The sequence below is a fragment of the Dendrobates tinctorius genome, unplaced genomic scaffold (genome assembly GCF_039654945.1).
Source record: "Dendrobates tinctorius isolate UK_male_01 unplaced genomic scaffold, ASM3965494v1 ptg000159l, whole genome shotgun sequence".
Taxonomy (NCBI): domain Eukaryota; kingdom Metazoa; phylum Chordata; class Amphibia; order Anura; family Dendrobatidae; genus Dendrobates; species Dendrobates tinctorius.
In genome coordinates this window covers 3,790,791-3,814,298 of record NW_027361826.1, presented here as the reverse complement: position 1 = coordinate 3,814,298, position 23,508 = coordinate 3,790,791, and the positions used below count along the sequence as shown (strand labels likewise).

Genomic DNA, 23,508 nt, shown 5'->3' with positions numbered 1-23,508 from the left:
ATGTAATTAGAAATGTATCACAAAGGTGCATTACATTAATACGTACACTGAGGAAAGAAGAGCCAACCTGAGGACTCCAGGGCATAATCTACAAGCCCTATCCGGTCCTCGCTGTATCTCTGCAGGGCACGGTTAACAATTTCATACACCTCCTACAAAAAAGAAAATAAAAAGACAAATTATTTCATGTGGTTCCTAAAAAGTATTAATCACTCTGGAAATGCGTGTTGATTTCAGAAGAAGTTTTTTTTTTTTGATCAAATAGATTTTTATTAATCAGAATTCAAAATACAGAATATACAGTAAATCTTCCACAAACAACAGATTTACAAATTGAACATCCCTGTCCCCCCCCCCATGTAGACAGCTTATATAACTCTTTTCTCCATAAGATTTCTCTTACACCGTAATTTACCATTAGTCATCCTTTTTACCCATATTGTCAATCAAACCATACAAAACAGAAATGTTCCTATGTCCGGGTATTAATGGTCTATCTACAACACCAGCATTGTAAAATATAGCACATTCCCATCAGTTAACTGTACCGTATTGTAACCAGGGATTCCACAACCTCTCATAGGTTTTAGAATTGCCTCTTTTAGCATATATCCTTTCCTCCAGCCGGATGATACAAGACACCTGTTTCACAAACTCTCTCCCAGAAGGTGGTTCTTTCCTGATCCAGTTCCTCGCAATCAGCTTCCTTGCTACATATAGTAGTCTGGCTATAGCAAGCTTTGCACTATTAACTATTTCAATTTCCTCCACATATCCCAGTATGCAGACCAGTGGGTTTTTGGGTATAACACTTCCGTAAGCCCCTTCTATTCTGTTAATGACATTAAACCAGAACGCAGATAGCCTGGGACAAGTCCACATCATATGAAGGATTCCAGCATCAGACCCCCCACATCTTGGACAGTCAGAGTTGCCCCTCAGCCCCATTTTAAACATCAGAAGGGGGGTACGGTACACACGATGGATCACATAAAGATGGGACAACCTAGCTGGTTCACTCATAGTGAGTTTGGGGACATATTCTAGGACGCTGTCCCATACCTCGTCAGTCATCACCCCAATCTCTCACTCCCATTTGGATCTTGCTTTAAGTGGGAACCCCATTAACCCCTTCATGACCCAGCCTATTTTGACATTAATGACCTGGCCATTTTTTGCAATTCTGACCAGTGTCCCTTTATGAGGTAATAACTCTGGAACGCTTCAACGCATCCTAGCGATTCTGAGATTGTTTTTTCGTGACATATTGGGCTTCATGTTAGTGGTAAATTTAAGTCGATAATTTTTGCGTTTATTTGTGAAAAAATCAGAAATTTGGCGAAAATTTTGAAAATTTCGCAATTTTCAAATTTTGAATTTTTATTCTGTTAAACTAGAGAGTTATGTGACAAAAAATAGTTACTAAATAACATTTCCCACATGTCTACTTTACATCAGCACAATTTTGGAAGCAAAATATTTTTTTGTTAGGAAGTTATAAGGGTTAAAAGTTGACCAGTGATTTCTCATTTTTACAACAAAATTTATAAAACCATTTTTTTTAGGGACCACCTCACATTTGAAGTCACTTTGAGGGGTCTATATGGCAGAAAATACCCAAAAGTGACACCATTCTAAAAACTGCACCCCTCAAGCTACTCAAAACCACATACAAGAAGATTATTAACCCTTCAGGTGTTTCACAGCAGCTAAGGCAATGTGGAAGGAAAAAATGCACATTTTAATTTTTCCAACACAAATTTCCTTTCAGCATCAATTTTTTCATTTTCACATGGGTAACAGGATAAAATGGATCCTAAAATTTGTTGGGCAATTTCCCCTGAGTACACCGATACCTCATATGTGGTCATAAACCACTGTTTGGGCGTACGGCAGGGCTCAGAAGGGAAGGAGCGCCATTTGACTTTTTGAATGGAAAATATGCTGAAATATTTAGCGCTTGCCATGTCGCGTTTGGAGAGTCGCTGTGTGCCTAACCACTGGAGCTCCCCCACAAGTGACCCCATTTTGGAAACTAGACCCCCCAAGGAACTTATCTAGATGCATAGTGATCACTTTGAACCCCCAGGTACTTCTCAAATTGATCCGTAAAAAAAAAAGTACTTTTTTTTCACAAAAATTATCTTTTAGCCTCAGTTTTTTCATTTTCACATGGGCAACAGGATAAAATGGATCCTAAAATTTGTTGGGCAATTTCTCCTGAGCACACCAATACCTCATATGTGGTCATAAACCACTGTTTGGGTGCACGGCAGGGCCCGGAAGGGAAGGAGCGCCATTTGACTTTTTGAATGGAAAATTAGCTCCAATCGTTATCGGACACCATGTCGCGTTTGGAGAGCCCCTGTGTGCCTAAACATTGGAGCTCCCCCACAAGTGACACCATTTTGGAAACTAGACCCCTTAAGGAACTTATCTAGATGTGTAGTGAGCACTTTGAACCCCCAAGTGCCTCACAAAAGTTTATAACATAGAGCAGTGAAAATAAAAAATCATTTTTTTTCCTCAAAAATGATTTTTTAGCACGCTATTTTTTATTTTCACAAGGGTAACAGGAGAAATTGGACCACAAAAGTTGTTGTCCAGATTGTCCTGAGTACGCTGGTACCCCATATGTGGGGGGGGCACTGTTTGGGTGCACGGCAAGGCGCAGAAGGGAATGAGCGTCATTTGACTTTTTGAAATGAAAATTAGCTCCAATCGTTAGCGGACACCATGTCGTGTTTGGAGCTCCCCTGTGTGCCTAAACTTTGGAGCTCTCCCACAAATGACCCCATTTTGGAAACTAGACCCCCTAAGGAACTTATCTAGATGCATAGTGAGCACTTTGAACCCCCAGGTGATTCACAGAAGTTTATAATGCAGAGCAGTGAAAATAAAAAATCTTTTTTTTTTCCTCAAAAAATGAATTTTTAGCTCGCAATTTTTTATTTTCACAAGGGTAACAGGATAAATTGGACCCCAAAAGTTGTTGTCCAGTTTGTCCTGAGTACGCTGGTACCCCATATGTGGGGGGAAACCACTGTTTGGGCACATGTTGGGTCTCAGCAGGGAAGTAGTGACATTTTGAAATGCTGACTTTGATGGAATGGTCTGCCGGCGTCATGTTACATTTGCTGAGCCCCTGTGTGCCTAAACAGTAGAAACCTCCCACAAGTGACCCCATTTTGGAAACTAGACCCCCCAGGGAACTTATCTAGATGTGTGGTGAGCACCTTGAACCCCCAAGTGCTTCACAGAAGTATATAACGCAGAGCCGTGAAAATAAAAAATCATTTTTTTCCCCTCAAAAAAAATGATTTTTAGCCCGCAATTTTTTTTTCCACAAGGGTAACAGGATAAATTGGACCCCAAAAGTTGTTGTCCAGTTTGTCCTGAGTACGCTGATACCCCATATGTGTGGGGGAACCATTGTTTGGGCACACGTCAGGGCTCGGAATGGAAGTAGTGACGTTTTGAAATGCAGACTTTGATGGAATAGTCTGCAGTCGTCATTACGTTTGCTGAGCCCCTGATGTGCCTAAACAGTGGAAACCCCCCACAAGTGACCCCATTTTGGAAACTAGACCTTCCAAGGAACTTATGTAGATGTATGGTAAGCACTTTCAACCCCCAAGTGCTTCACAGAAGTTTATAATGCAGAGACATGAAAATGAAAAAACATTTTTTTTCCACAAAAATAATTTTTTAGCCCCCAATTTTTTATTTTCCCAAGGGTAACAGGAAAAATTAGACCCCAAAAGTTGTTGTGCAATTTTTCCTGAGTACGCTGATACCCCATATGTGGGGGTAAACCACTGTTTGGGCACACGTCGGGGCTTGGAAGGGAGTGAGCACCGTTTGACTTTTTGAACGCAAAATTGGCTGGAATCAAAGGTTGCACCATGTCGCGTTTGGAGACCCCCTGATGTGCCTAAACAGTGGAAACCCCTCAATTCTAACTCCAACCCTAACCCCAACACATCCCTAACCCTAATCCCAACCCTAACCATAAACCTAACCCCAACACACCCCTAACCCCAACACTAACCATAACACTAACCACAAGCCTAACCCTAATTCTAACCCTAACCCTAATTCCAACCCTAACCCTAATTCAAACCCTAACCCTCTTTTCAACCCTAACCCTCTTTCCAACCCTAACCCTCTTTCCAACCCTAACCCTAATTCCAACCCTAACCCTAATTCCAACCCTAACCCTCTTTTCAACCCTAACCCTCTTTCCAACCCTAACCCTCTTTCCAACCCTAACCCTCTTTCCAACCCTAACCCTCTTTCCAACCCTAACCCTAACCCTGATGGAAAAATAAAAATAAAAATATTTTGTTTATTTTATTAGTTCTGCCTACCTATGGGGGTGATAATCGGGGGGGTTCATTTACTTTTTATTTCATTTTGATCACTGTGAGAGTGATCAAAATGAAATAATGGAATCTGCAGACTGCAGATTCGGGGGGGGCGCACTGCGCATGCGCCCGCCATTTTCCAAGATGGCGGCGCCCATGAACCGGACCCGCCGGACACCGGGAGCGACGGGGGGACTTAGAAGGTGCCGGGGGCGGTGAGAGTGGGTGAGGGGGGGATCGGAAGCTGGAGGGGAGCGAAGGGAATGATAGGGGGGGCGGATGATGACAGCGGCGGCAGATCACCGCTGTCATTCAGTGGCAGGGGGGCGATCGCCGGTGGGGGGGGGTCAAATCGGTGTCTCCAGCCATGTCCGATGCTACAGCAGCATCGGCCATGGCTGGATTGCAATATTTCATCAATTTTCATTGATGAAATATTACTATCGCTCTGATTGGCTGTTTCACTTTTAACAGCCAATCAGAGCGATCGTAGCCATGTGGGGGCGAAGCCACGCCCCCTGAGGTGAATTACAAAGCCCCCTGTATCTGCGGGTCAGGTGACCTTTCATTGACCCCGGTCACCCGACCCGCAGGGGGGCTTTGAATTCATGACACAGGGTATGCGTCATAGGTCGGATTGGCACCGACTTTCATGACGCATACGCTGTCACAGGTCGGGAAGGGGTTAAATGTGTATGCAATATATCTTTGTAGGTGTTAGAAATTACCCCTTTTGTAAGTCCATCACCACCACATATATAGTCCAACACTATGTCAGATTGTATCTGCAGGTTTCTGGAAAGTTTTTGAGCAGTAATGGCATGCCGTACCTGACAGTAGTGGTACCATTCGGAATCAGGCAACTGAAACTCACTCTGTAATTGCACAAACGGTCTCAGCTCCCCGTTATCCATAATTTGAGACATTAATGTCAGCCCCCTACGTTTCCAGCCTTCCAGTCTCCCAAGTTTCCGAATCTCTGGGAGGTTACTATTATCCCATATAACTGTGAATCTAGTCAACCCGGTCACCCCTCTCACCCTCTTTAGTCTGTTCCACAGGTCTTGTAAGAGTCGCAGAGTGGGACACCCGTCTCCCATTACACCCATCTTCCCATCCTCTAGGCCAAGTATCAACGGGCTTCTATTTAGTACGTATTCCAGCACTCCTCTGACGCCTGCCTTCTCTTGATTAGACCACCCACTGAGATGTTGACTTTGGGCAGCTAAAAAATACAGTTCCTGATTTGGTAGTGCCAGTCCCCCCTCATCCTTTGGTCTTTGCAAGGTTTCAAGCCTTATTCTAGGTTGTTTCTTACCCCATACCAAGGCCCTAAACAGTGAATTCACCACTCCGAACCTTTTCTGCGGTATCCAGATTGGGGAGTTGTGTAATATATATAAAAGCTTAGGCATTAAAACCATTTTAAGTAGATTAATCCTTCCCACCACCGACAAGTGTAATTTGTTCCAAGTAACCACCTTAGTTCTTAGAATTGCCATTAGGGGTACTAGATTAGTATTAAGGTACTCAGTCACCGGTAGGGAAACCTGTATCACCAAATATTTAAACATTTCCACACACTGTAGTTAGTTGGCCCCTATGTCTTCCTGAGTCCATACCACCTCCTTGTCCACTTTAAATAGGCTTGATTTAGACCAATTTATGGTCAGTCCTGAGATCTCACCGAACCCCTCAATGGTCTGCACAGCATGGTCCAATGAAGCCAAGGGGTCCCCTAGGAATAACAAAAGGTCATCCGCATACAGGGTCACCTTTTCCTCCAAATCGCCATATTGAAACCCCTTTATTGCCTTGTTGCGTCTAACAGCAGCCGCCAATGGCTCTATCGCAATAGCGAACAGGAGCGGTGACAATGGACAGCCTTGCCTCGTTCCTCTATGCAGCTGTATTCCCGCGGACATTACCCCATTAATCTTAACTCTAGCTGTGGGTTGAGTATACAATAGCTGAATCCACGCTGTAAATTGAGGACCAAAGCCCATACTATGCAGCACTCTCCACAGGTATGACCATTCTACAGAGTCAAAGGCTTTATGCGCATCAAGTGAGGCTATCACCCTCCCACCTGGGTTATCGACTGGCAACTGCCGATTGAGATATAGTCTCCGTATATTGGCTGCTGTTGATCTGTTGGGCATAAACCCCGATTGATCCATATGGATCAATGTATCAACAACACCTGTTAGTCGGTTCGCCAGCACTTTAGCCAGTATTTTCACATCAGCGGTCAGCAAGGATATTGGCCTGTATGAATCTGGAATTCCTGGATTCTTACCATCCTTAGGAATCACCACTATCACCACCTCCCGCATAGAGGCAGGCAAAATCCCTTCTTTCATAGCCTCCTCAAACACTATTAATAGCTTGGGTAGCAGAATTTCTTCTAGGTGTTTGTATATTTCCGCTGGAAGACCGTCTGCTCCCGGGGCCCTCTCATTAGTCATGCCATGCAGAGCCATCTCCAACTCCTCTACTGTGATAGGAGACTCCAACTTATCCCTATCTTCCATAGATAGTGTCGGAAGCAGTCCCGCTCCTAGAAAAGCCTCCGCCCCCCCTTCCCCTCCCATTCTACTCGATGTATAGAGGTTCGGGTAAAAACCTGAGAAGACCTCCAGAATTTCGGGCGTCTCAGTAACCCTTGTCCCCTTTGCAGTATCCATACTCAGAAGAAGTTTATGATAGTGCCATAGCCCTATATAGCGAGACATGAAGTCCATATATTCTGTATTATAAATACACAACCACTCGGGGGGGCACAGTGTCACCCACCAGCATGGATCGATTATACAGACATGTGCATACCGTAGGTTTTTCAAAATAAGCTTCACCCTTTTGACTAATTTTGCATTCTTCTAAATTAGGAAAGTTTTACCCATGTGCTCTGTGGATCATTGGCACGGTTCTCAAGATTTGCTATTTTTTTTTCTTTTTTAATGTATTGTAACTTTCTCACAATACATAAAAGTACGTTTGTTCAGTTCTCGGAGCTGTTATCAGGTGTTTTTAGTATCAAACATTTGTTTTATACTTTTTCTCTTCTGGGCATGAAGATGTGCTAAAATCAGAGGACTGGACTTGATAATACTAAACTACCTGTTTAGATGTGGAGATTTTTTTCATGCCTGTGCCAGGGCTCTGCAGACTCAAAATAAGTATTGTATTTTGCGAGGTGTGTGCTTGTAGAGGGCTAAATAATGAAATCCCGGTGGGTTGATGAAGGAAGCCGTAAGAATTCCGAAACGCATTGGTGTTTTGGTCCGCTTCTCATTCCATACATTTCCCAGATACAACGTGACCGAGGGAGTCACGTGACCAAATACGTCACACAGGTCCAGTCAGGTCCTGCAAGTATTCTGAGTATACCAACACTTCCAGACGGAACTAACCAAACGTCTGTCACTGGCCGGGACAGCGTTCTTGAGTTTACTTTGAAGCCACCAGCTGATCTCCTCTCCACCCACTGGAGCGACAAAGGCTGCAACCAAGTACTCTCCATCCGGTTTTATTGATCAAAGCACAGACAACTTATGCTTATTACCAACACGATTTGAGCTTTTATCCTGACTTAATTAACCGCACCATTTTTCCTACCTCTCTAAAACATTTAATCCTAGTGCAAGTAACTATTATTGTACTATTTGTGGTTTTCCAATTTGCCCTATGTGGTATAAGGCCTTATTTGCACCTGATTAATGTGTACATACTAGTGCCGCTAACCCACTTTTATATTTATCTATGGAAGCATTATCTGCTATCCATTCAACAACCTTTTCACACTGGTCTGGCTTCAAGAGTGGTGTTACGCATGCCCCAACAAAGTGGAAAAGAAAGCTAGATCGACATAATGTGTGTGTTTGTTGTGCTCCTGCAGTAGGTACAGTTTCACCTTGCCCACAGCCTCGGCCTATGCGCTCACCATCAAGCTCACTTCCCTGTCCATTAGCATGCGCATTGCCCATTTTAAATTATGTATGATATATCCCTGTTGAGAAAACTTTGCAGGATTAGTATCGCAAGAAAATGTGCCCACCTCAGATGAACTTGTTATAGTGCAGGAGCAATATAGCAATGCTATTTCTAGCCAATCAAGTATGGCTTTTTCTAATTTTGATTCACAACTGGCTCAGTATAAATGGCGCATAATATTTCTGTGCTGAAAAAAATTGTCAGGAATACTAGAACAGGAAAATTTGCCCACCTCAGCCGGACTTGTTAGAGTGCCGAAGCAATACAGCGATGCTATTTCTAACCAACCAAGTCTGGCTTTTTTATTTTGATCCTCAACTAGCGCAGTATACAGTAAATGCTGTATAATATTTACCTGTTGAAAAAATTTGAAGGAATGAACATTTGTCCACCGCAGATGGATTTGTTACACTGCAGCATCAATATAGCGATGCTATTGATAACCAAAAAAGTCTGGCTGTATGCTTTTGATGCAAAACTGGAGCAGTATGAATGGTGTACAGTATTTTCCTGTTCAGAACAATTTGCAGGATTAAGAGGAAAAAAAATATTAGCAAGGAGAAGGGATTTTGGTATCAGTTGCCACAGAAATGAAATTAACCCTATCCTGTCCTACAATAGCGTTTCAGCACAATCTCTCCCTAAGTGCTGCCAACAGCAGTATGAATATTGATTGTAATTAGCCCTAAGAAGGGCTGTTGTTACAGTTGAAAGAAGGATTTTTGGTACTCACTGTAAAAATCTCTATCTTGGAGACTTCATTGGGGGACACAGGTAACCATGGGTGTATGCTGCTGTCGCTAGGAGGCTAACACTAGGCAAAAAAGGAAAATAGCTCCTCCTCAGCAGTATACACCCACAGACAGGAACCAAGTTAGTGTTAAAGCAGTAGGAGAAGCAACCAAAAACTCAACATATGATCTTAATTTTTATATAGCGCTATCATATTCCGCAGCGCTTTACAGTTTGCACACATTATCATCGCTGTCCCCAATGGGGCTCACAATCTAAATTCCCTATCAGTATGTCTTTGGAATGTGGGAGGAAACCGGAGTACCCGGAGGAAACCCACGCAAACACGGGTAGAACATACAAACTCCTTGCAGATGCTGTCCTTGGTGGGATTTGAACCCAGGACTCCAGCTCTGAAAGGCTGCAGTGCTAACCACTGAGCCACCGTACTTCCCCAACATATGAACCCAACAACAAAAGGCACATAGGTCCAAAGAGCGGTACAAACAAATTAGGGACGGTGCTGTGTCCCCTAATGAAGGCTCCAAGGATGAGATTTTACGGTGAGTACCAAAAATCCTTCTTTCTTTATCGCTTCATTGGGGGACACAGGTAACCATGGGACGTCCCAAAGCAGTCCCAAGGGTGGGAAACAGAAATAATGCAAAGAAAGACACCTAGGTCGGCCGGTGCGTAGCTGCCTCCTGTTGCACCTTGCTTCTGAGGCCTGCATCAGATGAGGAATGTGTATGAACCTTGTAAAACCTTGCAAAAGTGTGCAATGAAGACCATGTCACAGCTTTACAATCTGTAAAGCCGAAACTTGGTGAAGAACTGCCCAGGCAGCTCCCACCACCCTCGTGGAGTGAACCTTTACCCTCGGAGGAGGTTGTTAGTCCTGAATGAGATATGCCTCCAATACTGCCGAACGAAGCCAAACGGGCAATAGTGGACCTCGAGGCTGGGAGTCCCTTACGACGACCTTCAGAGATTCAACTAGGGCATCAGAGAGGTGAAAGGAAGCAGTCCTTGAGGGATATACTCGGATACCTCCGACTAGATCTAAATTGTGGAGGGACGAAGGCCACTTTTCATGACAGGAGAGAAGACGGAAAGTCTTGAATGGGCTCAAAGGGAGCGCGCTGGAGTGCACCAAGGACAATATTAAGATCCTATGGATCGATCGGAGGACAATAAGGAGGTGCCAGGTGGGCAACTCCTTGAAGAAAAGTCTAAACCTAGGAACGAGAAGCCAGATCTCGTTGGGAAAGGATTGACAGAGCGGAAACTGGACCCTTAAGGGTACAGACCAAAATTGTTGTCCAAACTTCATTGAAAGAAGACCTTCCAGTATCTGTGATAGATACGCGAGGATGCTGGTTTTCTTGCCCTAATCATGGTCTGATGGGAAAGACCGGTCTCCCTCAGGACTGCGGCCTCAGCGGCCATACTTTTGAATTCAGAGACTGAGAACTCTGGTGGAAGAGGGGTCCTTGCGAGAGAAGAACTGGACGATCTGGAAGCCTCCAGGGGGCATTCATGAGCATGTTCACCAGCTCTGTGTACCAGGCCCTTCTTGGCCAGTCTGGAGCTACCAGGATTATGGGAATTCCTTCCACCTTTATCCTTTTCACGACTCTCGGAATAAAGGGGAGAGGCGGAAAAAGATAAGGCAGCTGGAATTGAGACCACGGGGTCACTAGTGCATCGTAACCGATGACTAGCGGATCCCAGGACCTGGCTATGAACTGAGGAACCTTGTGGTTCATCCAAGACAGCATCAGGACAACATCCGGTGAGCCCCATCTCTGGCATATTTGATTGAAAATGGAGGGATTGAGAGACCACTCGCCCTGATCTCCAGGAGATAGATGGCGAGAGCAGCTACTTGGGCATTCCAGCGACCCTGCGCTGAACGATGACAAAAGACCACTCCCCAACAGAGGAGACAGGCATCGGTAGTGACGACCTGCCACCGGAGAGGGAGAAAGGACTTCCCTGGTAGGACTGACGCTAATAGCATCCGCCAGGTCAGGGACTGCCTCCCCTTGAGAGGAGGTAAAATGGGTCGTCCAGGGAAGCGGTCCTCTTGTCCCAAGCCAACAAGAGGGCAAGCTGAAGGGGACCAGTATGGAACTGGGCAAAGGGGAATGTCTCCATGGTAGTAGAGTTCCCCAGAACTCTCATGCTGTACCGTAGGGGCAGAGAAGCTAGTCGCTTTAGAGTGCGGATCCTTTGGCAGAGGGATAAGAACTTCCCCATTGGAAAGAAGACACAGGCTTGTGTCATGTCAAACCTCATTCCCAGAAACACCAGGCGCTGGGGTTTCTGTTGATAATCCAGCCGAGATGGGCCAGAGTGTCTAAGGTGATCTGAAGACTCTGGTCACAGTCTCGGCGGAAATCCATCCTGAAATGACAGATCCGAACATGACGGTTGAATCATTTAAGATCTAAAAATCGGATGGAGAGATCCGTCTCTCTTTGGGACTACGAAGAGATTACAGTAGAACCCTGAAGACCGATTGTTCTGGGAAAAGGATACGATTACTACTGAGGGTAGCAGGGAAGACACGGCCTTAAGAACCCCTGAAGCCTGCGACGGATGTCTTAGCAGTCGAGACCGAAAGAAACGTCCTCCTGGGAGGGAAGAAAAGTTGATTTTTTTTAACCAGATGTAAAAATCTCTCTGACCCAGGCAACGTCAACCATTAACAACTCAGCGTCCCGGAAGAGAAGAGGCCGGCCTCCCACCCTGGAAATATTCCCGGGTAAGGGTGACGCATCACGTTGAAGAGAACCTGTTGGTCCGGGACCCAGAGGGCTTGGAGGAGCGACCCTTTGGCCACCATTGGGATGCAGGTTTGAAGGACAACTTCTTCCCCTCCCCTTTGGCGGAAGAGCCATCATGCTGAGAGAAAGTCCCTGAAGAACAGAAGGGCCGAAAGGAACGGAAATGAAGCGACCTCTTCCTATTGAAAGGACATTTAGGCCTGGACTGGGGAAGAGGGGAGCTTTTCCGATATTATCTGATCCAGTTTGGATCTGAAAAACCTAGTGCCTTGAAAGGTAAGGTTAGCGAAAGACTTTTTTTTTTTTTTTTTTGAGGGTGGATCTGTAATCCACACCTTCAACCAGAGGATGCGGCGTATGGCAGTGATGTTGCTGTTTTACCCAGCGGAGCAACTGGCCCCATCCAAGGAGGAGAACAGAAGATATTCGCTGGCATGGGGCAATCTGGTACGCCAAATCTGCCATCTCATCTGGAGGAGCTGCCGCTAGGATGCCCTGGCGAAGCATTATTGCCCAGGCAGACATGGACTCTGTCACCCAGGCAGAGACAAAGATGGGCCAAAGACTCAATCTGCCTATCTGTAGTATCTCCAAGAGACACACCGTCTGGCAGAGACAAGGCTGTCTTGAAAGACAGGCGAGAAGCTGGCAGGTACTCCTTAGGGGACTACCAACGAGTTCAGGGGAAGAGGGATAAAGAATGTTTAGGTGCTGGCGTGGTGGACGGGGTGCAGGACTGCATAGCAAGGGGAAAGCGGACCTGAAGACCACTTTCTTTGCAGAGGGCACAGGCATACTGAATCACAGTTGGCTTAGAGGGGCAACAAGAAGCCTTTCTAGGGTTAGGCATAAATCTACTGGAAAGGGCAACAGAAAGAGAGAGAATAGATCCTATCTATATCAGGATTGACCAGCGGTGAACGTGTGGCTGCCTGTGTCCCCCTGTAGCAGGCGTGGAGAGGCTCCGATGAGTAGTGCAGAAGAAATCCTAGGCACAAGTTAAAAGCGGAGCATAGGCTGTGCTGAGCCCCAGCAAGCACGCCACACTGTGGAGGGCGTGCCTGAAAAGCCAGCCAGTGAGAAGTGGAAGAACCCCTCCGATAGGATGAAAAACTGGGGATGTGTACTGGCAGGGAGCTCCGTGAACTGCTGAGGCGATCCTGTCTGCAGAGGCCCAGTGCTGTAACAGAGCATCAGCTGTGGTGATCCCAGGTAAGCGCGACGCTGCAGTGGGCGTGCCTAAAAAGCCGGCCGGTGAGGGAAGCAAAAGTACCCCTCCAATTGGCCGAACTGCCGGGGGCGTGTACCGGCAGGGAGAGGAAGTTCCGTGATAGGAGCAAAATCATGCCGGGAAGACGTGCGCTGAAGCAGTGGGCAGCCAAGGGATGCCCTTCTATTGGCTGAATAGAGTGCGCGATTCAAAATCGCAGTGGTGAGTGGCCAGAGGAAGCAGAGAGGAGGCGTGTCCAGGAATAAAGGGGGAGGGGGAGTGGGCCACAGAGTGAGAGGTCAGCCAGGGGAAAATGGCCGCCGCTATGCAGAACTATAGGAAGAAGCTGTCCTGCCCCCAACAGTGATGCTCTGGCCGCCGCTATGCGAGGTCCTAGGCTGGGTTCACATTAGCGTTTGGAGGCGCAGAGGATGCTCGCCGTGAAGCTCCGCCCCTGCCGAGCCTCCTCCGGTCAGCTACGCCTATGGGCGCATGCCGCTGTATACGGCCTGCGTACCCTATCTTCAGCATTGGGTACGCAGGCCGTGCGCAGGTATGCTTTTGCCGCCACATGTGTCCTTTTGACGGTGCAGCGACCTGCGCCAAACGCAACGTCTTTCCCCCTCTGACACCAACGCCTCGCATCCATCATTCATTTCGTCCTTATGTCTTTGCTCCGCCTCCTCTGTGTTCAATTTCAAATGCTGGCGCCTGCCCTGTATTATATTTTCTTGGGCATGCGCAGTTAGCGCTGCCCCTTCTCTCACATCACTTCATGGCCTGGCTATCGCGCCAGCGTAGACGCGCTGCCAGAGATCCCGCCCCGCAGTCACTTTTGATTTATTCACACTGCGGAGCTGGGAATCTTGGGCATGAGAGCCGCAGAGAACTACTGTGCATGCCCAAGATTCCCAGCCCCGCAGTGAGAATAAATCATAAGCGACTGCAGGGCGTCCCCGCAGGCGTGATAGCCATGAAGTGATGTGAGAACGGGCAGCGCTATCTGCGCATGCCCAAGAAAATATATTACAGGGCAGGCGCCAGCATTTGAAATTGAACACAGAGGAGGCGGAGCAAAGACATAAGGACGAAATGAATGATGGATGCGAGGCGTCGGTGTCAGAGGGGTAAAGACCTGCCCCCCGGTCAAAATTCTGGTATGTCTGACCAATTTTATAAACGATTATTTCTGCGGTGGAAGGGACGCTAAATAAAAGCCACCTTGACAGAATGCAGCATTAGTGCTGCACAAGGTGGCTCTTTTACTTAAAACCGCCTGGGGGTTGACAGGTTCCCTTTAATTCATCAGAACCACTCCCTGCTCTGCCTGCTTTCGGGTTACAGTGTGTCGAGCATAGAGTCACGGTCTTATATAGACCCGATGATGCTATGTGGCCAGCCAATCACAATAATGCCACAACCAAAATGGCTATGGCATTACAGTCACTGGCAGGCAATCCCTGCATGTTTATTGGCTGTCTAAAAAGTGCCAAATTTGCGTGCGCTCGAGCATGCAAAAAAATCAAATTACTAAAAAATACATTTGCAAATGTATTCACTAGAGATGAGCGACTTTGCCTTTTTTAGGGTCGAGTCGGGTTTCATGAAACCCGACTTTCTCAAAAGTCGAGTCGAACGAAATCGGCCAACTATAGGGAAAAGTCGGGGGTCCTACTAAAACACGAAACCCAATGCAAGTCAATGGGGAAGCAAAGTCGACAGGGAGTGGAGACAGTAAACACACCTACAGTGCACTTTTCAATGCCAACAATATCAATTCTTATTACTTAAGCTTGTCAACCTTAATTTACTTTATAATAATAGCTACGCACTGAAAACTGGGGGTTATTTGGCTAAAGTTGTGTGGGGGGGGGCTGGCTCCAGGTTTTCGTGTGTTCGTGTGCCCCGGGCGAAAGAGTGTCAGTGGGCCCCTTTAACACATACCACAATTCATGATGCTCCGATACGGCAGAGAAATATTGGTATAGTACAATGAAAAATACTTCACTTCTTACATGACATGACTGATATCCATTTTAAATTCTACAATAGCTCAAAAAACGGACAATATATTACTCCATACAGTATTATGGCCACCACATAGTACGCCATATAGAATAATGAGCCCCATATATTTCTCCATACAGAATAATTGGTCCCATATAATGTTCCATACAATATATGATGAGCTCCACATAATGCAACAGTATATGTTGGTCTCCAGTGTCTTACGGGCCCAAAAAATGCTCCATATATAATGGGCCCCATTTCGAATGCTCTAGTGTATAATGGGCCCCGTAAATGCTGCTCCAGTGTCTGATGTCCCCCATTTGGAATGCTCCAGTATATGATGGGCCTCATGGATGATGCTCCAGTGTATGATGGGCCCAAATAATGCTCCATATCTAATCTGCCCCATTTAGAATGTTCCAGTATATGATGGGCCCCATGGATGATGCTCCATTGTCTTATGGGCCCAAATAATGCTCCATATATAATGGGCCCCATTTCTAATGCTCCAGTGTATAATGGGGCCCGTAAATGCTGCTCCATTGTCTGATGTCCCCCCTTTGGAATGCTCCAGTATATGATAGGCCTCATGGATGATGCTCCAGTGTATGATGGGCCCAAATAATGCTCTATATATAATCTGCCCCATTTAGAATGCTCCAGTATATGATGGGCCCCATGGATGATGCTCCAGTGTCTTATGTGCCCAAATAATGCTTCATATATAATGGGCCCCATTTCTAATGCTCCAGTGTATAATGGGCCCCGTAAATGCTGCTCCATTGTCTGATGTCCCCCATTTGGAATGCTCCAGTATATGATGGGCCTCATGGATGATGCTCCAGTGTATGATGGGCCCAAATAATGCTCCAAATATAATCTGTCCCATTTAGAATGCTCCAGTATATGATGGGCCCCATGGATGATGGGCCCCATGTATCATTCTCCAGTGTATAGTGCTCACCAAAAATTGTTCCCAACCTTTGAAAAAATTAAATAACTCTCCTTGCTGGGCACTGCTCTACTCTGGACTCCTCAGCGTCGCCAACTTCCAGCTCTCTGCACTTGGACTGTTTAGGCAGAGGGCATACAGACGTGATGTCATCGCGCTCTCTGACCTAAATGTCGCTGTCAGGAAATGCGGAAGACGTCACGGCGGTGGAGCAGGGAGAGGTAAGTATTGCAAGTGCTGTGGCCCTGAGCAAGCAGGGGGGGCCCACTCGTGGGTGACGGCACTGGCACAGGGCCCCTCATAGTACGCCAGTGTGTCTGACGGCGAGTGGGCCCTCCCACCGGCAGAGACACTTTTGCGTACTATGAGGGGCCCTGTGCCAGTGCCGTCGCCCACGAATATGCCCCCCCACCTGCTCAGGGAACCGGCATTTTCATCAGCACCTTCCTCTGTGTCACCGTGTAAGGTGGTATAGTATGCAGGAAGGGGCATATAAGTTTCATCAGGGTCAGATTATGGCTCTGTAGTGCGAGGGGAATGTAGTGCTGTGGGAGAATGTACCAGCAGAATCATCTAGCAGGGGCTCTGCATCAGTGCACTCCATCTCTGATTCATGTTGGACTGGGGAATTCAGGATTTGATTTGATAACCCAGGCATGGTATGTGAAAAGAACTCCATGGAGTAATCTGAAGTGTGGGCTGCCGCATCCTTCACTTTTGGTGGGGGTGAAGGACACAAGGAAAGGGGTTGTTCCTGACCAGAAGCCTGCACTGACGACTCAGTGCTTGCATTTTTTTGAAACTTCAGAAGAGGAGGAGAAAGAACTGGATGCTGTTTCGGCAATGTAAGCCAAAACCAGTTCCTGATTCTCCGGCTTTAAAAGCAGTTTACCTACTCCCAGAAAAGAGAGCCTTCCAGGCCTTCCGGAGCCAGACCGTGCCGCAGTCTCAACACCTCCTACCTTAGCTGCTATTGTGCTTTTGGCACTACCAGCAGATGCACTACCACCACCATCAGTACCAGCTGGCCCCTCATGCCCACGTCTGCAGCCTCTTCCACCATACTTCCTAATTTTTGTGAAAAAAAACACAAAATACCAGCAGATATATGGTACTGTATCAGAAGCGTACAGCTGTATACAGTCTAGGGATAATTGTAAATCTCAGTATATATTTCATGAGTCACAGACGCTCACAGGCTCAGTATGGATTAGACAATAAGATAAAAATTTGAAAAAGGGTACAGTATCACCAGATACAAGGTATATATAGTATAGTTTAAACATTCTAAATCTCCGTATATATTTCAGGAGGCAGACACAGACGCTCTCAGGCCCAGTATGGATTCGACAAGAATATAAAAAGTTGAAAAAGGGTACAGTATCACCAGATAGCAGGTATATATGGCATAGTTTAAACATTCTAAATCTCCGTATACATTTCAGTAAGCAGACACAGACGCTCTCAGACTCAGTATGCAATACACCACAGTATAAAAAGCAGTAAAAGGGTAATGGATCAGAAGTGTACAGCTGTATACAGTGTAGGGGTCATTGTAAATCTCTGTATATATTTCCAGAGTCAGAAACAGACTCTCACTGGCTCCGTATGCATTAGACCAGAATATAAAAAGCAGTAAATGGATAATGTATCACAAGCGTACAGCTGTATAGAGTGTTGTGGTTATCGTAAATCTCCAAACATATTTCCGGAGTAACAGACAGACGTTCACAGGCTGAGTATGGATTACACAAGAATCTAAATAGCAAAAAATCGTAGTTACTTACAGATAACGGTATTTCTCTGATCCCATGACGGCACCACGGAGAGAGGGATCCGCCCTCAGGGACAGGAAACCTACAGATGAAAAAGGCGGTACCTCTCTCCCACATCAGTTGGTTTACAGAGCATTACACAGAACTTTCAGCTGCAACTCAAATGGTTATAAAAATCCAAAATTAGTCAAATTACACAACTTAAACTTAATAGAGGCACCGTGTGGCTAAGTACTAAAGCTAACTACCTCACTCTAATGTGCACACCCGTGTGTGAAAGGGAGGGGATGTACGGGTGCCATCATGGGATCAGAGAAATACCGTTATCGGTAAGTAACTACGATTTTCTCTTTCCCCATGACGGCACCACGGAGAGAATTACATAGATTGTACATCTAGGGAGGGACCACCGCCTCCAGAACCCTTTTCCCAAAGGTGAGATCTGAAGAGGAGGTCAAGTCTAGACTGTAATGTCTGAAAAAATGTAGAGGGGGAAGACCAAGTGGCATCTCTACATATCTGGTCTATTGAAGCGCCGGCTTTCTCTGCCGAGGATGATGCCACTGCCCTGGTTGAGTGGGCCCTTACGTCCTCCGGGATGGACGCCCCGCAGGATGAGTAGGATAGGGTGATGGCCTCTCTTATCCACCTCGCCAGTGTGGCCTTTGATGCCTTTTGACCTTTTCGATGACCCTGAAACAGACAAACAGAGCCCTATCCTTCCTAAACTCCCTTGTGGTTGTCAAATATTGGGCCAGGCATCTTTTTACGTCTAAAGTGTGTAATACCTCCTCTGTTTTGTTTTTTGGGATTGGTACAGAGGGAGGGTAGGGAGATTTCCTGGGTCCTATGAAACTGAGAAGGCACCTTGGGGAGATATGCTGGGTCAGTCCTATGGATTACCCTATCATCCAGAACTTGCGTGAAGGGTGAGTGGGCAGACAAGGCCTGTATATCACTAATGCGGCGGCAGAAGTTAATGCTACAAGGAGGGAGGTCTTAAGGGACAATATTTTTAACGGAATCTCCGCTAGGGGTTCGAAGGGAGATTTAGTTAGCGCATTTAGAACTAAGTTTTAGATCCCGGGGGGGGGGTGCGTAGGGGGATCGGCCTAGATCTACTTGAGGCTGTAATAAATCTCCTAACCCATCTATTTTTGGCTAGGTCATAGTTATACAAAGCTCCCAGGGCCGCCACCTGTACTTTTAAGGTGCTTGTAGCTAACACTTTTCCCAACCCCCTTTGTAGGAATTCCAGAATTTTGTCTACATGGATTTCGCCCGTTGGGTCAGAGCCTGACACTGACATGAATTTCTTCCACACTTTGCCGTATGCTTTAGTGGTTACTGGCTTTCCGCTTTGTAATAGTGTGGTTACCAAGTTCGACGAGAAGCCCTTGTTACTTAGGAGCTCCCTCTCAAAAGCCAAGCTGTCATGTGTAGGTTTTTTATGTGGGGGTGATACACCAGTCCATGGGATAGTAGGTCTGGAGTTTCTAGTAGGACCCAGGGATCCGTTACGGATATCCTTCTCAGCCAGGAAAACCATATTTTCCGTGGTCAGAAGGGCGCTATTACTACTACTGTCGCCTTGTCTCCCCGTGTTTTCCTCAGTACTAAGGGGATGAGAGATATTGGGGGGAAGGCGTAGGCCAGATGATAATCCCAGGGTATCGTGAAAGAGTCTAGAGCTACTTGGATTGAACAGAAGGCTTTCAACTTCCGATTCTGGCTGTTCGCAAACAAGTCTATTTCTGGCCGGCCCCAGAGTTTCGCAATCTGGTTGAAAACTAACTGGTTTAGTTCCCACTCCCCGTGTTTTAGACGTGTCCTGCTCAAAAAAACTGCTGTTTGATTTTCTGAACCCTTTATGTGAAGGGCTGTCAGGGATTCCAGATTGTGTTCTACCAGGTGAAAGATGGACTTTGTTACCTCCCTCAGTGCTCAAGATCTGGTGCCCCCCTGGTGGTTTAGATATGCTACCACTACCTGGTTGTCTGAATAGACTCTTGTGTGATGGGAACGAAGAGAATTTAGAAAATGAATGAGAGCTAGTTTTACTGCCAGCAGCTCCTTCATATTTGAGGAAGCGGACTCTCTTCCCTGGTCCCAGGGCCCTTGCGCCACCTGATTATCTAGATGTGCACCCCATCCCCAGGGGCTTGCGTCCGTGGTCAGGATCTTTGTCGCAGGTAACGCCCAAGTGACCCCCCCGGCTAGGTTGGCTGGAACTGTCCACCATATTAAGGAATGTATTGTCTCTGGTGAGATGTTTAATTGCATGTCTAAATTGCCGTGTAGGGAAACGTCTGCATCTAATATTTCCCATTGTAAGCTTCACGTGTGGCTCTGTGCCCATTGAACTGTTGGTATGCAGGCTGTCATCGACCCCACTAGTGACATTGCCTTTCTTAGGGAAGTGGTCGCGGAGGCTATCATTTGTGACGCTATCTGTGTCATTTTTTGCACCTTCGTCTGCGGAAGATAACATTTCTGTTTAATTGAGACCATTGTTATCCCCAAGTACTCTTGTACCTGACTTGGTATGAGCTTGGACTTGGGTAAGTTCAGCATCCACCCTAGACTTAGTAGAGACCTCATGACCATGTCCACTTGTTCTTTGCAGTGGTGAAAGGTGACCCCTATTATTAAGAGATCGTCCCGGTACGGGAATATCAGAATGTTTTGCTCTCTTTTGTGGGCCATTACCTCCGCCATTACCTTTGTAAACACCCTTGGAGCAATGGCTAGCCCGAAGGGGAGAGCTCTGAACTGATAATGTTTCATCTCCCCCTGGATTGTCACCGCCACCCTGAGGTATTTCCTGTGGTCTCTGTGAATAGGCACATGGTAGTATGCGTCTCTTAAGCCTAATACGGCCATGAAGCAGCTGGGGGAAGCATTTTTATACAAGATTTTATCGCTTCCATTTTGAAGTGCTGAACCTGTAGGAATTTGTTTAGCCTTTTTAGATTTATGATCGCTCTGTAGGATCTGTCTGGCTTCTTGCGAAGGAAGAGAGGGGAGTAGAAGCCTTTGCCCCTATCTTGGTATGGGACTTCTTGTAACACGTTTTTCTCTTGTAGATTCGTTATCTCTTGCTGTAGAGCTAGCTGCTCGTGTGATATCCTTTGGGGCGTTATCACAAAAGAATCGTTTGGGAGGGTGATGAATTTTAGCCTCAGACCTTCTTTTATTATATCCAGTAACCATGAACTCGCAGATATTTAGTCCCAGGCCTGGAGAAAGTAGGATAATTTTCCCCCCGACCCGGGGAGTACCTTCATTGTGGCTTCTTGTTGTCAGGGGGTTTGTTAAACATAAAGCCTTTATTCTTGTTCCTTCTATCCTCCCATCCTTTTTTGTTCCCTTTTTTGGGGGCTTACGCCGCACTTGTATGACTGGCTGGGGGACCCGGGAATGGATTTCTTCTTCTCCCCGGCCTTGTCTAAGATGTCGTACAGTGTTGGGCCAAACAAGAATTCCCCTTCACACGGGATTGCGCACAACTTGGCTTTTGTCTGTAAATCTCCCGGCCAGCACTTCAGCCATAAGGCGCGTCTTGCGGCATTTGAGAAGGCCGCTGTCCTGGCTGCCCGTCTGGTTGAGTCTACCGACGTATCTGCCAGCAACGCTGCTGCCCCCCTCATTACCGAAACTGTATCGTTTCTCTTGGGACTTTCCCTTTTATCTGAGCATCTAAATGGTCTAGCCAGCCCATCAGGGCGCGTGCTGTACACGTAGCTGCTATGGCTGGTTTTAGCCCCCCTCCTGCCGCTTCCCAAGTGTTTTTTAAGAAAGTTTCCGCTTTCTTATCCATTGGGTCCTTTAGGGTACCCATCTTCAAAAGGCAGGGCAAACTTTTCAGAAGCTTTTGCGACCGCTACATCTAATTTAGGTTCTTTGCTCCAACAGGAGCAGGCCGGGTCGTCAAACGGGTATTTCCTTTTGGGTGTTAGGAGGACTTTTTTGTCTGGCTTTTTACATTCTCGCTTGATGAGGGAGTGGATTTTCTCATTAATCGGGAAAGCCCTTCGTTTTTTTTTTTTGCTCTAGCCCTCCGAACATTATATCTTGGGCCGTTTGTCTACCAGTCCCATAGTTGTCCTCACGGCTTTTACTAGGGTGTCCGTCTCCTCAATGGGGAAGCAGCTGCGACCCCCTTATGAGGATGTTGAAGAGGACTGGGAGGATGATGAATCACTTGAGTCAGATAGCTCGCTTTCCGACTCACTGACACTCGACTCCGGAGATCTATGCCTGGACCGGCGGTTCTTCTTTGAGGTTCTGGCACCTTTAAGGGCGTCTTCGACCTGGGCTTTTATTAATGTTTTCAGGTCAAATGCAAACCTCGGACACTCCTCTTGTCTTGTCTGTTCTATGCAAGTCGCACAGAGCTTTTACTCCCACCTAGGGGGTAGCTCCTCTGGGCATATAGCACACCTCATGTGCTTAGACTTGGTAGTGCATTTACGCCCCTGAAAGAAAAAGATTAATAGTCGCAAATTAGCGAGCGGGCATTCACGGAGATCACTCACCCTCTTGTGGAACGAACGATACAGGTTCGGGCGTGAGGATTATCTCCACTGCTGAATCCACTTCTGGCTCTGCCACCATGGTGGAGCTTTGGCTGCGTCGCGACCCTGCATGACCGCTGCTGCTGTGCTGCTGGGAAGAGTTGCACTGGCGCTGTAGGTGCCGGTGCGGTTCCTGCGTTTGCTGAGGTCCCTCCTTCTCCCTCTGCGGTTTCCCCCTCATGGTGACCGCTCCATCTACTTCAGCTTGCATTTTTAAGCTTATCTCAAAAAAAAATTATTTATTTTTTTTAATTTGAATTTGGCACCACCGCCCTCTTCCCAGGGATCCCTGCGGCGCCCGGAAACCTCGCTCTCCGCCGGAAGTCTCGCCGCCGCGAGATTACCCAGCGGTGCACCGCTCCTCCCTCTATAAGGGAGCTGTAATGGCGCGCGCGCGACTACCGCCACATTGCGCGTTCGGCGCCGGTTTCCTGCACCCCCCCGGCGCTGTACCCGTGGCTGGTGGCCGCCGCCGCCCCTGCTCTGCGCCGTCAGAGGCCTGCCTGCATCGCAGCTCCCGGTGGCCACTGCCGCCGCCACCTCCCCCGCACTGAAGTATGGCAGGCTCCGGCCTGTGCTCCTGGTGACCGCCGCCACCTGCACCTGTTGCCTTGCAATTCGGCGGGGCTCTCCTGTAGTGACCGCCGTCACTATACTGCAGGAGGCCCTCATTTTTTTTATTTTTTTTTTCCCTTTTCTGGGATCGGCAGACTTCCTGGTCTCTTCACTGCCTCTCCCCACTCACCCTCAAGGCCCGCCGACCTCGGTGGTGGTGCTTCGGGGGGAAGCCTGTTTGAGGCCTCGACCCGGCCGAGGCAGGGCGCCCTGCTGCCTTCACCGGCCTGGATCGGTCCCCGGAATCCTGCGATGATCCGTCAGGTACGTGCTGTAGGTTCCCCGTCAGGGACAGGAAACCAACTGATGTGGGAGAGAGGTACCGCCATTTTCATCTGTAGGTTTCCTGTCCCTGAGGGCGGATCCCTCTCTCCGTGGTGCCGTCATGGGGGAAAGAGAAAAGGGTACTGTATCAAAAGCGTACAGCTGTATACAGTGTTGGGGTAACTTTTAAATCTACATAGATATTTAACGAGTAACACACA

At 47.1% G+C, this 23,508-nt stretch overlaps 1 protein-coding gene across 3 annotated transcripts in view; it reads right to left on the bottom strand.

Annotated features, from left to right (window-relative positions):
• SUN2 (Sad1 and UNC84 domain containing 2) overlaps positions 1 to 23,508 on the bottom strand; it is a 116,325-nt gene that overhangs the window by 6,511 nt on the left and 86,306 nt on the right. For all 3 annotated transcript variants that reach the window (XM_073549457.1, XM_073549458.1, XM_073549456.1), the window contains exon 15: positions 68 to 152. In XM_073549457.1, the coding sequence (XP_073405558.1) occupies positions 68 to 152 (85 nt within the window). The remainder of the gene's footprint in view (positions 1 to 67; positions 153 to 23,508) is intronic.